At 49.8% G+C, this 15,479-nt stretch overlaps 1 protein-coding gene across 3 annotated transcripts in view; it reads right to left on the bottom strand.

Moving 5' to 3' along the window:
• The window catches only part of FGD3 (FYVE, RhoGEF and PH domain containing 3), an 81,468-nt gene that overhangs the window by 10,967 nt on the left and 55,022 nt on the right, over nucleotides 1-15,479 (bottom strand). For all 3 annotated transcript variants that reach the window (XM_053577843.1, XM_053577861.1, XM_053577851.1), the window contains exons 9-15: nucleotides 14,967-15,113; nucleotides 13,264-13,356; nucleotides 11,995-12,074; nucleotides 10,412-10,442; nucleotides 9,878-9,985; nucleotides 8,367-8,429; nucleotides 1,253-1,375 (exon numbers count right to left, since the gene is read on the bottom strand). In XM_053577843.1, the coding sequence (XP_053433818.1) occupies nucleotides 1,253-1,375; nucleotides 8,367-8,429; nucleotides 9,878-9,985; nucleotides 10,412-10,442; nucleotides 11,995-12,074; nucleotides 13,264-13,356; nucleotides 14,967-15,113 (645 nt within the window). The remainder of the gene's footprint in view (nucleotides 1-1,252; nucleotides 1,376-8,366; nucleotides 8,430-9,877; nucleotides 9,986-10,411; nucleotides 10,443-11,994; nucleotides 12,075-13,263; nucleotides 13,357-14,966; nucleotides 15,114-15,479) is intronic.

Raw genomic sequence — 15,479 nt, 5'->3', positions numbered from 1 at the left:
ATCCATCCATCCAACCATCCATCTATCTACCTACCTAAATATCTACCCCCACCCATCTAACCATCTATTCTTTTATCTATCTACTTATCCATCCATCCATCTTCCATTATCCACCATCATCTAGTCATCTATCCTATTCATCCATCCATCATCCATTTATCCATCCATCCATCTACTCATCTGTTCATCCATCCATCCACCACCCATATAATCATTTGTCCATCTATCTATCTATCCATTTATTATCCATCTACCCCCATTCATCCATCTACACACCCATCCATACATCAACTCATCTATCCATCCATCCATATATTCATCCACCCAAAGACAACTATTTATTCCTCCTCCCTCCACTCCCTACTAGAGTGGCAAGGTGCAACAAAAAACACCAGGTCAGGTACAGGCTGCTAGTACCCTTTGGGTAAAAACACCTCCAAGGCAGCTCTGTGCTAAGATGCACTTGCTAACATAAGTTTAGTTTTAATATCTTAACCTAAAATACTTGAATCATTAGTTCTTTCCTCAGGGATACTTTTATGCTCAATTATTGAGCAACAACTCAGCAGCCTGTTCTCTAGAGAAAGGGCTTTGGGGCTGAGTGAGGAGGAAAGGAGATGGTGTGCACTTGGGGCACTAGTCAGAGACAGCACTCCCCCTTATCACACAGGCCTACCAATCTTCACACCCCTGGAGTGCTGGGACAAAGGCCAGCAGGAGGAGCTCCCACCACACCCACACCTTTCACCTTCCCCTGTCTCCTGAACACCTTTTTCTTTTCTTTTCTTTTTGAGGCACAGTCTCACTTTGTCACCCTTGGGAGAGTGCCAAAGTGTCATAGCTCACAGCAATCTCAAACTCTTGGGCTCAAACGATTCTCTTGCCTCAGCATCCCAAGTAGCTAGGACTACAGGTATCCGCCACAATGCCTAGCCATTTTTTCAGAGCCAGGGTCTCACTCTTGCTCAGGGTGGTCTCAAACTTCTGAGCTCAGGCAATCCACTTGCCTTGGCCTCCCAGAGTGCTAGGATTATAGGCGTGAGCCACCATGCCCAGCTGTACAACTTTTCAACCACAAGGAGTGTTTGTCAAACACCATAGCTGACCAGGGAAAAGCAACTGTCTCTCTACTTCAGATGGGACAGTTTCACCCTCAAGGGCATCTGCATCTGTGAAATGGGACCTGGATCTGAGAGGCCCCCTGCAGAACTGGGCATGTGGTGTGATGGCCTTCCCTCTCCCCAGGACTCACCACCCCGCACAGCTTGCAGTGGTGCCTCCTCTTGGTAATGGAGTTGAAGGTCTCCCCGCAGCTCTTACAGCTCTGCTTCTCCTTGTCACGCCTGACCTTAGATGATAGTTTTCTGAGCTCAAGCTACAAGAAGGCAAATAACCATCATCAGCTTCTGAGTCAAGTGTGCCCCCTGCCCATGGGTGATGGAGGGGCAGCTCTTCTGATTGCACAAGCAACGCCCACTTAGGGTGAAAAGTGGAATGTGCCAAAGATAATTAAGTACAGAGCCAAGAATGCCATGTTCCCTTCTCAGCCTCACCTGTTAGAGGCTGCCTGGTGGTATCACCTTAAGTAAGGTTGTAAGCAGAGACCTTTGTGTTTGGAACAACCTGTGAATGATTTTGTCTGGTACGTCTGAGAAAATATGAAGGGGAGCCAAAGCTGGAGGACAACAGCACTTATTGGGGCACGGGGCCCAGACACAGCCCACAGCACTGGGGACTTTGGGGTTTTCATGCTCTGCCCCCAGACTCAGGCTATGGCCTGCACCTGCTCTGTGTGGGCGCCAGGGGGCGACCATCCTGCCAGTTGCATCACATGGATGAGGTGCACCTGGCCTGTGTGCAGCAGAAGGCTTGTAAACATCAGGAGCACACGTGAGGAAACCAAAAGAGGCTGGGGTCAGAGGTTTTACTCCTCTCTGCCTCTGTGGTGCTGCCCAAACTTCCTACAAAGGAGGGTGGTATAAAGTGTGGGATGTTGGTGCAACCTGGGGCCACCCCGTCAAGCCTTGGTTTCCCTGGCTGGTTATGAGCAGTGTCAGGGTGAGGGGCAGACCACAGGCTCCTGCCTCTCATCAGCTGTGAGACCCTGAACCAGTCACTTGGCCTCTCTGAGCCTGTAAAATGGGATGAGTGAAGGCCTGGGGGCTATAGGCCTTATTACAGTACATGAAATCCTGATAGTTTTGGCAAGTTGACAATTACCCTTTCTTGTTACAATGGCCCCAAACCACGGAAGTGCTCCATCCTTTGATGAAATAACTTCCTGTGCTTTGAAACTCCTCCCACCTCCAGCGTTTCCTTTCTGCAGAGGCTACATCTCCTAGCAGGTGGCTTCCCATGAGACTTCTTGCTGGTGACATAGACTATTAAGGTTTTAAAAAACGTCAAAGATATTTATCGAATTCCCCAGGAGGAACTGCCACTAGAAATGTTTATCTCAACCTCTCTGGTGAATAGACAGAGAAACTGAGGCCAGGAGGCATTGTTTTTCTATTTAAAAGTGAAACATCAAAAATAAGCTTACCATTAGTATTTCTGAGAAAAAAAAATGAGGTCTGAGGTTTGTTTTAAAATATTACAGCCAAAAAAACAAAAAATGGCAAATGTATTTGTGTGGCAGGCCAGGAAACAGAGGAAACAAGAATGGTACAAAGTCATAGTTTGCCAAGGCTAGGGAGGGAAGAGGGCTCACTGCACCAGAAGGGGTGGCTCAGACTGGGCCTCAGCACTGGAGGCTATGATGGGCTGAACTGTGTCCCCCAAATTCATATGCTGAAGCTCTAACACCCCAGTACTTGGAATGTGACTGTATTCGGCCTTTAAAAAGATGATGAGGTTAAAATGAGGTCCTCAGAGTGCAACCAGATTCAATCTGACTGGTATCCTTATAACAAGAGGTGATGAGGAAACAAACACATACAGAGGGACAGACGCAGGGAGAAGCCACCCTCTTCAAGCCAAGGAGAAAAGCCTCAGGAGAAATTAATGTTGCCGGCACCTTGACCTCAGGCTTTCTAGCCTCCAGAACTGTGAGAAGTAAATTTCTGTAGTTTAAGTCATCGAGTCTATGGTATTTTGTTATGGAAGCCCATGCAAACTGACACCTGGGTTCAAACTCTGGATTTGCACTTGCTAGCTGTGAGGCCTGGTACATGGCCTACCCATCCACAGGTCCCACTACCGTGAGGAAAGCACCCTGAACCACCTTGCACAAGAGCCCAGGGGCAGAGCTGGCTTCTCCAAGGGTTAACAGAAATGTATGCTCTGCCTTGGTTCCCAGCACCTCCATCTCATGGGTCTCACTCTGAGGATGCTTGGTGGGGGGGCCAGCCTTGGGTTCCCTCTGCAGTTTATCTCATACTCTGGACCACAGTCAGGACTCCAAACCCACCAGGTAGAGAATAGGCCAAGAACAAAACTGTGCTCTTCTGGGCCTCCCTTCTTCCCTAAGCACTACCCTAAGTGCTTATGAGTGTATGTTGCTTTTCATAACATCCCGAAACGTTTCAGAAAACGGGCTAATAGAGCTATATGAATCTCGGGTGCAGCCAGCCTCTCACATGGGATTTGGGAGTTCAAACCTAGCCCCCTAGACCTCTCTGTCCCACTTAGGGCTTCTCTCCTTGTGATGATCTCTCAGGACTGCTGGTGGGGGGTGGGGGTGGGCAAATATGCACTGAAAAGGAGAAGAAAAGAGGGGTCTGGGGCAGGAGAGGGAAATAAGAGAGAATGAAGCCATCCACAGGGTCTGCCATGACCCAGCAGCCTTCACCCTCCATCCACCTTCAGGCTGTCCTCAAATTCCTGTTCTCCAGATGAGGACTCTGAGAGTCTCAGATGTGGGAATGATTAACAGCAGGGCAGCCTGACACACACCTCAGACCAGAACTGCCTGCTCTAGGGGGCCCTGAGACAGCAGATAGCACTGCATGGTGGCTGAAAACGCAGGAGGCTATGGGGGCTACAGGAAATCTCTGAAGGGCATAGGCCAACCCTCAGGGGAGGAAAGGCTATAACTGGGCCACAGTTCAGTCTCTGAGGACTGGTAGAGACTGATCCAAGTTGAAGGGTCAGGGAACAGTTCTAGGAGCAGGCAGGGTGGCTCATGGCTGGGACTAGCACTGAAGGTCCCAGAGGCATCCTTCATCTGGCAAGTCTTCCTACTGTTAGGAGCCAAGGAGCTGAGCCTACCCGTCAGGCAGGGCAGGTACTGGCCCTGCACCCACCCCTACAGTGTCTCAGGTTTTCTATGTGGATGTCAGGACATCAGAAAGGCTGGGCCCAAGTCTTTCCAGGAAGATGGAGAATTGTGGCTTCCTCAGTAAGTGGCCAAGTGACCCTACCTCAAAGCACCCAAAACATGCCAAAGTCAACACAGAAAGGGCCAATGGGACTCTTCTCTCAGCATTTTCTTTTCAGCAAATTTAGCTGCACATCTGGGAACTTGGGGAACAGCTCAGTAAGACAGATCCCAATCAGTGGCCCTGATAAACTGCTTGAGTTACATCAGACATCAGAAATGAGCCCGCAGCAACGCACAGGCCATGGGTTTCAGGTACTGCCTGGGGTTCTTCCAACAGGAGGCAGCTGAGGAAGTAGTGGTCACTCTGCTCCTTACTCTGCCTTGGAGCCCCGAGGGCAGGCACAGGTGGGGCTGTGTCCCAGGGAGACAGAAAAGGGAGCTAGAAGCAGGTGGGGCCCATGTGTCACCCACAATGAGTCTGGGCCCAAACTCTGACATGTTGGATTTCTGTTTAGGGTGATGTGACTTTTGCGAAACAGAGAAGGCTTTGAATTCTGCGAGGCCCCTTGAAAAACTACCAACTTTGGGTTTAGCTTCTCTTGGGAAAGAGGAACTTCCAGAGACTGTTCAGCTGAAGAAATTGGGGCTTAGGAAATAAAACCATTCCCCTACGAATGAATTTGTTTTCCTCTTTAAATTTGCTAAAAGTAAGTGTTTAAGTTTGGAATACTATAGAAAAGTCACTCCTTTTAGTGTAAGAATAAACCCACTTTCCTTGTAAAATGCACCACACTCACCCTGTGCAGTTGCCTCCAGTCTCTGCTCACAGGAAGACACAATGAGAAATGCATGGCCAGGCCAGGCCACAGCCACTGGTGGTGGTGAGGCCAGGGCTACAGCTGCAGTTTATTGCTCAGTTGTTTGCTGTGGGGCCAGCCCTAGCTTGGTATGGGACAGAGACAAGAGACTGGAACTGGAATGTGACTCTGAGCATCTGGCTGCCATGGGACACTGCAGAACCCCAGGAAGGCTGAGCTCTGGGTCAGGAGAAGGAAAGGGAGTGAGGCAGACTGCATGACCACCCTGCCAACCATGGCTGTTGAGATCCAGCCGACCACAGCCTGATGCAGGCAGACCCCCAGCCATGGACAGAGGCTCTGAGCTACAGGGGCTCCCAGTTACCTTTTTACTCATTGATGGGCACCTGATAGCTTCTCCAATCTCTGCCCAAGGCAAAGAGAGTCTCCAGATGTGGTACCTGCCCAAAGCCTTGCTCCAGGGCCAGCTCTGAGCCTATGCCTTTCCACAGGTTAAAACATCCTAAAACATAGCCTTTCAGGTTCTCTCTAGCTAGAACATTCTCTGATCTAGGCAACAACTGCCTGTCAGTCTTTGATGTTGGATGTCTCTGCAGGACCCCATCCCACCTGCAGATGCCTTGTGCTTTATCTCAAAGGCTCCTATAATCAGCCCAGGTCCTGCTCACCCGAGGGCCTCTATGACCACAAAGCCACCACCCATTTCTGCTTTCCTGCATCCCCAAGGCACTAAGGTCCTATCTCCAGTGCCTGTGGACTTATATCCAGGGACGGTGGCACCAAACAAAGAATGGATAGCTCTCTCTGCACCTTGATGGCTTTGTGGCCAGTGAATGATCACTGAGGCCTCCACAGGCCTGTCGCAGGCTGGATTGTGGAGGTCACCATGCAGATTCCAGCTCAGCTTCCCCATGTGAGCTGTCTAGGTGGGAAGCAGTGCTCTGTGCCAGGGCCTGATCATGGAGATGTCAGGGGTACCTGCCCTGGCTGAGGGATGAGGAGCTGATGGGGAGTGCCTCATACTCATGTGTGAGGGCAGAAGGGTCCCATCATGACTGTGCAATTGTGTGCCTGCCCACTCTAGGCCGCTCATGCTCTGGGGAGTGCAGTCACACACTCATGAGTACATGTTGCTTTTCATAACATCCCTAAATGCTTCAGAAAAGTGGCTAATAGAGCTTTATCTGTCTGGGGTGCAGCCAGGCGCACACACATGGTTTGGCAATTCAAAAAGTTGCTGATGGGAAATGTTTTTACCAGGGACCCCGGGGCAGGACACATGGTTTCATGGATGTGGGCAGGGCAGGCAGAAGGGCCAAGGGCCAGGGGCCTGGTAGAGCAAGGGGAGGCCAAGGTGTGGTGGGGGAGGGTGGCCAGGAAGCAGGGTGAGGCCAGACAGCCTGGAGGAGACGCAGGAAGCCGCTCAGGAGGTTATGCAGTGAGACCGCGGTGCTGTGTTCAGACTTCCTGATTTTCAGTTTTGACCAGATTTACCCTTGGCATGGCTGTTTGCTCTGCAGAGGCCAGGTGGCCACACCGCTTGAGTAAGTGCCTTTCCTCTGGCCCATTTGGTACTTTTTGAAGTCCCTCCTTTCCTCCTATCCTCTGTTGTGCCCCCGAAATCCTACATCCTTCCCTGAAGCCTACTGAGTTTCCTGGAAGTTCCCAAAGCCCAACCACCTGAGGACACAACTGGTGTAACCTGATACAGCTTAAGTCCAGGGACAATGTGGTAGCCAGCATCTGGCCACCCACCTGGACAAACCCACCTTAGCAGGGCTCAGCACTGGCCCATGCAGACAGCCCAGAGGAAGGGCTTATGTGTTCCTCCTAGAGATTTAGCTCAGGACAGGGACACTTGTTCCCTAAGACCAAAGGGATAGCGGGAAGTGGGGAAGGTAGTCAGTCAGCCCTGCCCTCCCTCCACTCCTACCCCTAGGACAGTCTTGTTCCCATGACAAGTCCTCCCCCATCATCGAGTCTAGCTCACCTCACTTATCTGAGCCTGTTTCCTCCTCCATAAAATGAGGTTGGCCATAGCAGAACCCCAGAATGGCTCACATCCTGAGCTACCTAACAGGGTAATGTTTATAGCGAACTCTGAGCAAAGGGAGTTAAACTTCAGGCTCAATCATCAGCTATTCTATGCCTTGACCAGTGGGACACACACTCCAAGATGGAGCCCTGAGTCTCTTGTGTGTGTGAGAGAGAGAGAGACAGAGACAGAGAGATAGAATGAGAAAGCCAGAGAGATTAACAGACAGATTAAGCATGAGAGAGGGGAAGACTTGTAGGAGAGAACGTGGGGGCTGTGTCCCCACAGTGGTGGCCTAGTGACCAAGGGGAGAAGCAGATCCTATATCTGGGGCAGCCAACCCACACAGGTGCTGTGTCATTCCTCCTAAGCCTGGCCAGTGGCAAGAGGAGGTGAGGTGCCTGAGAGAGTGGCCCTCCCAGCAGGTGGGTGCCACAGCTGCACCAGGGTGGTCTAGGGCTGCATGTGGCTGTCAGTGTGAGTAAGTGTCAGGCCAAGAGCCAAGGACAACAGCCCCAGGTTCTGATGCTCATGATGCAGTGACACACTCTGTATGCTGTTTCACTTTCCCAGGTTAAATGGAGGGAGAAAGGCCTCATAAAGTGCCCATGGCCATCCCTGATAGGCAGACATGTGGACACAGGCTGCCTGGCCCTGAGCCATGCCACTACAGGCCACACTGCCTTAAGGAGAACCAGAAGACAGATGAGAGTGATGGAAAGTCCATGATTGGCGTAGGAACTGATCTGTCCTCTTTGTAGTACTGGGCCTCCTAAGGACTCGGTGCTACATGGTCAGCACATGCTTTACCAAGCACATGCTTTACCACCGCAATTCACTCATGTTAACAGCACAGACATTCATATAGAGCTCAGAGGATTCTCACATGTGTGCACAGCTGTGTGACCACTCCTAGGCCAGGTAAGGGACATCCCCACACTGACAGACTTCTGTGTGCCTGCCTTATCCCTGGTTCACAGACACAGCTTCACATTGACGCACCCAGGCCCCAGTCACACAGCCCAGGGATAAGAATGACCCTTTGCCCCTGACTCTTTCCTACAGAGCAAGGTGCTGGATTCAGCCTCTGAACCAACAGCATGCTCAGTGTCTCCCACTCCTAGGTCATCTCCACATAAGGCCAGTCACAGGCTGAGAATATTGCCTTGGTCTTCCTCCTACCAGGTCACCCTCATCAGACTCTCCCTTTCCACCTTCTGCCCCTGTTGACCACTGGGTATGGACCACTCACCCCTGTTGTAGCACTGCTGCCTTCAGCTGTCACCGCAGTCTCCCCAGAGCTGGCGTTCCCCATCTGGAAGGGACACAGAGGCTGAGTGAGAGATTCCAAGGTCATACAGCCCCATGTAGCAGAAGGACATTTTCTGAAACACTAGTACCTCTGTACATTGAGGGCAGGTTTGGGAGAAGGAATTCTCGGAGCCTAGCATTTGCTGTGACTTTGGAGAAGTTGCTCCCTTCCTGGCCTTGTCCTTAGTTAGCTAGAAGGCATCCCGGGAATGAACATTTCCCAACATGGTGGGTGGCTGATAGGTGGTCCCTCCCTGCGGCCCACCTTGATGAAGGCTCTAATCACACTGAGCTGCCCAGTAAGGGAGGTCCCTTGGATTCTCTCTTCATCCTCCAGGGGTCCCTGTGAAGCATCTCTGCAGCCCCCTACTCTCTCCTACAGAGCAAGGTGCTGGATTCAGCCTCTGAGCCAACAGCCTTCTCAGTGTCTCCCACTCCTAAGTCATCTCCACATAAGGCGGGTCACAGGCTGAGAATGGTGCAAAGTTTTCTTACAAAATAAGACTGGGAGGCAGAAAAAAGGCAGCCGATTTGATGCAAATGTGAAGTGGATAACTGGAGAGCTGGGCTGCTGCCAGCGGACTCTGGGAGTTAGGGGTAGGGGAAGCTAGCCTAGAGTTGGGCCTTGGGCCTGCTGGGCCAGCCTGGGGCCAGGCAAGGGGACAGGAGCCAGGGCACCTTCACTCTGAAGTCGTGCCTGCTGCCCCCACGAAGGCTGGAGCCTGGCACAGGGCCCAGGGCACCACCACCTCTCCTGGGTGCCTCCAGCTCAGATGTGTTCTTGCTGCAGCTCTAGCCACTCCCATCCACCTCTCCTAGGACCAGCCACTCCCAGGGCTGTCCTCACAGCAGGTAGAGATCTGCTTCCTCCTCCCATCCTCCCTTCCCTGACTCCAGGAAATTCCAGGAGTGGTGGAGGCTGGGCCCAGGGGGCAGCTCCATATGGGGACAGGGAATGAGCTTTCCCCAAAGCTCACTCCAAGGGGCTCTGAACTTCTATCTCCCAGGGACAGGAGTGTTTGGGGGTAAAACAGAAAGATGCCTGCAGTTGCTGGATGTGCCATGCATGTGGCATGTAGGAAGGATGCCAAAGCTCTACCACCTGTGGCCTGGGCCTGTCACCAACCTCCTCTGAGACTCAGTTTCCACAGGATACGATAATAACCCTGGGTACATAATTGGGCTGCAGTGCAATAGGCACAAGATGACAAAACAGCTTGTGAGGAACACTTACTCCATGCCTGCATCCTTCCTGCACAACCGAGCACTGACCTCTGGTCTCAGGGCCCAGCAGGCTCAGTGGGCACCCAGTAAAGAATGAACAGATGAATGCGCATTGCCCACCACCAGCACCCTGGTCCCTGGTCCCAGCATGAAGAAAGCATCAGGGGGATAAGCTTCCCTCCGGAACACTTGCCCCTTCTGCTTCCACAACCCAGCCTGCTGACTCACAGGCATGTCTGGAGGAAGGCTGGGGTCCTCGTCTGGGCTGAAGGAGCCTCCGAATGCCTTGAAAGTCTCACTGTTCTGCTTGTGCTTCTCGATGGTGGCCTGGATAATCTGAACACAGTGAGAAAGAAGCAAGGGCCATCAGGGAGCGTGGGAGGACACCACCCCACAGAAGGGCCGTGCCCATCTCTGTCCTGCAGACAGGGTCCTGGCATTTTTGGAATAGCTCTCCGGCCACTGGCCATCTCACCTCCCCCAAACAAACAACTCAAGAGTCTACCAGGAGAGAACACTGAGCCTGTAGTGTTTATTTGGGGCCCATTTATGTTTACATGGGGGGCCTAAAACAAGCTGATGGATTGACAGGCTTATAGCATCTGAAGGTGCTCGGCACGGTCACTGCATCCCTTCAGGGCAAGACATGGGAGACAAGCAGTGCTGGGGACCTCAGGCCACCCTCTCTCTCTGCTCCAACATGAACGGCCATACTGCTCAATAATGTGGTCATTTGATTACTTTAAAACTTTAGGAACTTACCTGAATCCATTCTTTCTTCTCTTCTTCTGTCCTATATAATCAAAACAGTATTTTATTAATCCAGTCTTGTATACTAACTCTACACCACCAGCTGCCTCTCAGCCTGCAGGGTACACCCAAGCCACTCCCTGTCTTATAAATGCAGCTTGAGTGGGTGGCACCTGTGGCTCAGTGGGTAGGGTGCCAGCCCCATATACCGAGGGTGGCAGGTTCGAACCCAGGGCCGGCCAAACTGCAACAAAAAAATAGCCGGGCAGGCACCTATAGTCCCAGCTACTCAGGAGGCTGAGGCAAGAGAATCGCCTAAGCCCAGGAGTTGGAGGTTGCTGTGAGCTGTGACGCCATAGCACTCTACCGAGGGCAATAAAGTGAGACTCTGTCTCTACAAAAATAAAATAAAATAAATAAATGCAGCCTGAGGCAAAGACTAGCCTGGAGGTCTCCAGAACACTGGGCAAGTGGTGCCTGGTGGAGCTAGGTGTGCCACACAGAGCCCTGTGCAACAGATGTACATCAATGTCTCCCTGAACCATCACAGGTCATTACAAAGATCTCATCATTTGTGGGATGTGGGAGATGGGACTCTCACACATGGCTAGTCAGAGCATCAGGCTGGCATTATTTTGAAAGATGGGGTGACAGCAGCCACCAAAATCCAAAACAGATGTACACTCTTTGAGCAGCAAGTCTACATCAGGAATCTATATGATGGCTCTAAGGACATATGCACAAAAACCTAAATACATGGATATCATTTGCAGCACTGCTTGCAACAGTAAGGTCTGGGAGGACCCCAGGCCCTCATCAGTGGGAGTTGATTGATGACAATGGAGAATTACACTGCTCTAGGAAATGAGGCACCCATATGGAGTGATTCTTGATAAGTTAAATGAAAAAAGCAACATGCCAAAGCAGGCTACACAGTAAACAGTCATCTGTAATTCAAAGAGTAGACATATGGCCCAGTGTGGTGGCTTACGCCTGTAATCCCAGCACATGGGAGGCTGAGGTGGGTGGATTGCCTGAGCTCACAGGTTTGAGACCAGCCTGACCCAGAGCGAGACCTCGCCTTTAAAAATAGCCAGGCCTATGTTAACGAGTGTGATGAAAATATGTCAAACGGTCTATAAAACCAGTGTATGGTGCCCCGTGATCGCATTAATGTACACAGCTATGATTTAATAAAAATAGCCAGGCATTGGAAGGATGGCTTGAGCCCAAGAGTTTGAGGTTGCTGTGAGCTATGACATGACAGCACTCTACCCGGGCAACAAAGTGAGACTCTGTCTCAAAAAAAAAAAAAAAAAAAGTAGACATATGTATATACACAGAACATCCTAGAAAGATACTTAGGGGATGGTTAGGAATGTCTGCCAGCCTGGGGACAGGAGGTGGGTAGAGGTTTAATTTTTACTAACTTATCCTTGACACTGTTAAATTTTAAACCATAAATAAATAAATTAATTAATTTTTAAAAAGATATGGCAAAATTATCCAGTTGAGGGTGAAAGAAGAGGCATTTGCTGAAATTTCAAAGCCATTCATTCACACAATTGTAGACACTGGAGCAGCCTGAGCCCTACCGAGTCTGCAGCTCCAAGGACCTTTTTCTTCCTGTTATGATGAACGTATGTGCTGCATTGGGCTTGACAATATCCTGCACCTGAAGGACAAGGATAAAGAACAAAACAAGGCAGGAAAGTTTAGTGACTCCAGACTCACCATCTCTGACTTGGATTTATTTCCTGAGGAGACACAACAGCCCCTCAGGTCTGTGGAGAGGGGGGCCACCAAGGCTCAGAGTCACAGAGGGTGTCTGCTGGCCAAACCTGCCAGCCTGGCAGGCCTTCTCTGGGTGTCACCCCAACCAGCCCCAGTGGAGTTGCGCCTTTCCCACCAGAACTGCCAGGCACCCTCTCAGGAGGGATGAGGGTCTTATGAGAAGAGTAAGGAGGGCCTCAGCCACCCTACAGACATCTGAGTCCTCTGAGCAAGTGTGCCCTGAGTTCAGACACATAAGTAGGACAATGGGTACCCAGAACTGATGAAACAGTCATTTCTTCACAAAAACTACAGCCTCAGCTTCCATCCTCTTTCCTCAGTACTTGACCATAGAGCATAATAGCAGGTGTGGTGGCTCCAGGTGATCCTCAGGCCCAGCCCCCAGCCCCACCCACCCACACAACCAGCGGGTGGTCTTAGGAAGTACAGACCTTAGACCCTGCCCCCAATCTTCGGACATTCCCAGCCCTCAGTTGAGAATTTCTGCGTTAACACATTTAATTACAATACAACTAACATTTGAGAGAGAAACACTAGAAAAATGGTTTCTCCTAACTATATAAAAACCTTGGAAAATGAAAAGATCCCTGTGCAACTGGTGGGAGGGGTTAAGCTCTTTGAACTTTTGGTATGTAGTCAGATTAGGAAACCTGGCTTACTTCCCCTGTGGGGACAGAACTAGTTTTTCCCTCCCTCTTCCCAAATACACCATCTGCAGGCTGTCTATTAGCAACCCCCTACCTCTTACCCAGCTTCCCTCTCTATCCAGTCTTCTTGGGGACTTGGGATTCTTTCAACCCTATCTTTTGACATTTTTTCATTCTGCATATGTACCTTATTAAAAATCAATAAAAAGCCTTCTGAAAAAAATCAATAAAAAGCCTTCTGAGAGGGGCTGCATTTTCTCTGTTTACTCAGCCTGAGTTAATGTAAGCCTTCTCCAGGCATTCTCAGACCTTATGTTTTTTTAAAACTGGTGTGAGTTATTCTTCTTCAGTGTCATTTTCCCAGTCGGCTTTCAAACCAGGTGAGGGTTCATGGGCAATGACCCCCAACATGGGCTCACTCACCTGGAGGCCTGAGATGTCCATCTTCTCCCGGACACTGAACTTCTGGCCCATGAGCCGCAGCTTGGGCACGCAGTAAAGGATCATGCTGTTGAACTAGAAGAGAAATGGGCACAGGTGAAGGGCAGGGGCTTCCCGGTGGGAGACCCAGAGGCTCCAGTGAGCGTCTCACACAGAACTTTTCTTTTTTTCTTTTTTTTTTTTTTTTTTTGGTGGGGGATAGGGTCACATTCTATTTTCCAGGCTAGAGTGCAGTAGTATGATCATAGTTCACTATAACGCCAACTCCTGGGCTCAAACAATCCACTTGCCTCATCCTCCCAAGTTGCTGGGACTATAGGCACATGCCATTCCAACCAGCTAATTTTATAAAAATATTTTTTTGTGCAGACAGGGTCTTGCTGTGTTGCTCAGGTTGGTCTCAAACTCCTGGCCTAAAGAGATCCTTCTGTTTTAGGCTCCTAAAGTGCTGGGATTACAGGTATAAGTCATAAAGTAAATGTGTGGATTATTTTAACTCTGTAGATGTTTGGGCAAGGAGTCTATTGATAATAGCTTTATTTTGTCCAAATTTCTCTTTTAGAAAATTTAAACCATGGGTTAACTGTGTAGCATGAATCCTATGTACTCAATTTTGATATGAGGACAATTAATGACAGTTAAGGTTATGGGGGGGAAAGCAGAAAGAGGGACGGAGGGAGGGGGGTGGGGCCTTGGTGTGTGTCACACTTTATGAGGGCAAGACATGATTGCAAGAGGGACTTTGCCTGACAATTGCAATCAGTGTGACCTGGCTTATTGTACCCTCAATGAATCCCCAACAATAAAAAAAAAAAAAGAAAATTTAAACCATGGGTTAACTGTGTAATAAAAAGAACAAAACTATTGAATGAACAAAGAATGTGGATGAACCTCTCAAATGCACATGTCAAGGAAAAGAAGCCAGACTCATTTCATAGCATTTATGTGGCATTCTGGAGAAGGCATAATTATAGAAACAGAGAACAGATCACTGGTTGTCATGGCAGAGCAGAACAGGGAGCGCTTAACCACAAACGGGCAGGACAACGGAGTTTGGCAGGGGGTGATCAAATTGTTCTGTAACTTCATTGTGGTTACAACAACTGCATTTGTCATAACTCAGAACTATACAGCAAAAGTGAGTTTTACTCGATGTAAATTTTAAAAACTTTTAAAAAAATATTTCAAAGAAATAATTGTTTATATAAGAAGAACTAGAGGAAAATGGAAATGGGAAGAAGAGTCATGTCTGTTCCCACTTCGTCAGGGGCGCCCAGAGTAGATCTCTCCTTATACTTCCTGTCTTTTTCCCTTCCCTCCAGGCCAGGGTTTGGTTTGGGGATGGTTGAAATCATAACACCCTGCTATGATTCTTTATGCTTTCTGGGTTGCTATGAGCTAGAGTCTGCTCAACTCCAGTGGAAGCAGATTAGGGAGAACAAGAGATTGGCTGCGAGAGATAAAAACAGGAGATGTGTACAGCAAATGCGGCAGTGCTGTGGCAAAGGCTTGGTGCCTCAATGTGGAGGAATCAAGCTCCATGTGGCTGGGGAGCCACAGATGATGCCAGCAGGAGAGGCCATAGAAGAGCCATTCCTTGGGCAAGCAGAGCCCTGCCAGCACCACCTGGGGCTGCAGGGAGGAGGCAAGGAGCTCTGCAGCTGGGCTGGCAGGGCCAGACTTACCAAGAAGAGATGACGGTCCTGGGTGGTGCCATTCTTAGCTGACAGCTTCTGGATGTGGCCCTCCTTGATCAGCTCATTTGCTGGGTTGACAATATCCTCCTCCCCACCCAGTTGTTCATAAACCTCCAAGAGCTTGTGCATTTTCTCCTGCAAGAGACATGGGGCTCAGGCAGGGGCACAGTCACAGGGGCCAAAAGCCTGCGAGCTGTGGGGACTCAGGCGCCAAAGGCTTGGTCTGACCCAGGTTTCAGACAGGTAATGAGCCTCCTAACAACAGGTGAGGAGGGAAAACAAGGGAGGATGTTCCAGTTGGGTATTGAAGGATGAATAGAAGTTCACCATGCAGAGAATAACAACAATAATAAATAACAGCAGCTAACTTCATACCTGAGCTAGGTGCTGTTCTACATAGATACATATTTTAACTCATTTAATTCTGACACCAACCCTATCAGGTGGATACCATTAACATCTCCACTTTACAGACGAGGAAACTTGGGCATGAAAATGTGA

Source organism: Nycticebus coucang, chromosome 2, assembly GCF_027406575.1.
Source record: "Nycticebus coucang isolate mNycCou1 chromosome 2, mNycCou1.pri, whole genome shotgun sequence".
Taxonomy (NCBI): Eukaryota; Metazoa; Chordata; class Mammalia; order Primates; family Lorisidae; genus Nycticebus; species Nycticebus coucang.
The sequence above is the reverse complement of the archived record's forward strand: the minus strand, read 5'-3'. Positions and strand labels throughout refer to the sequence as shown.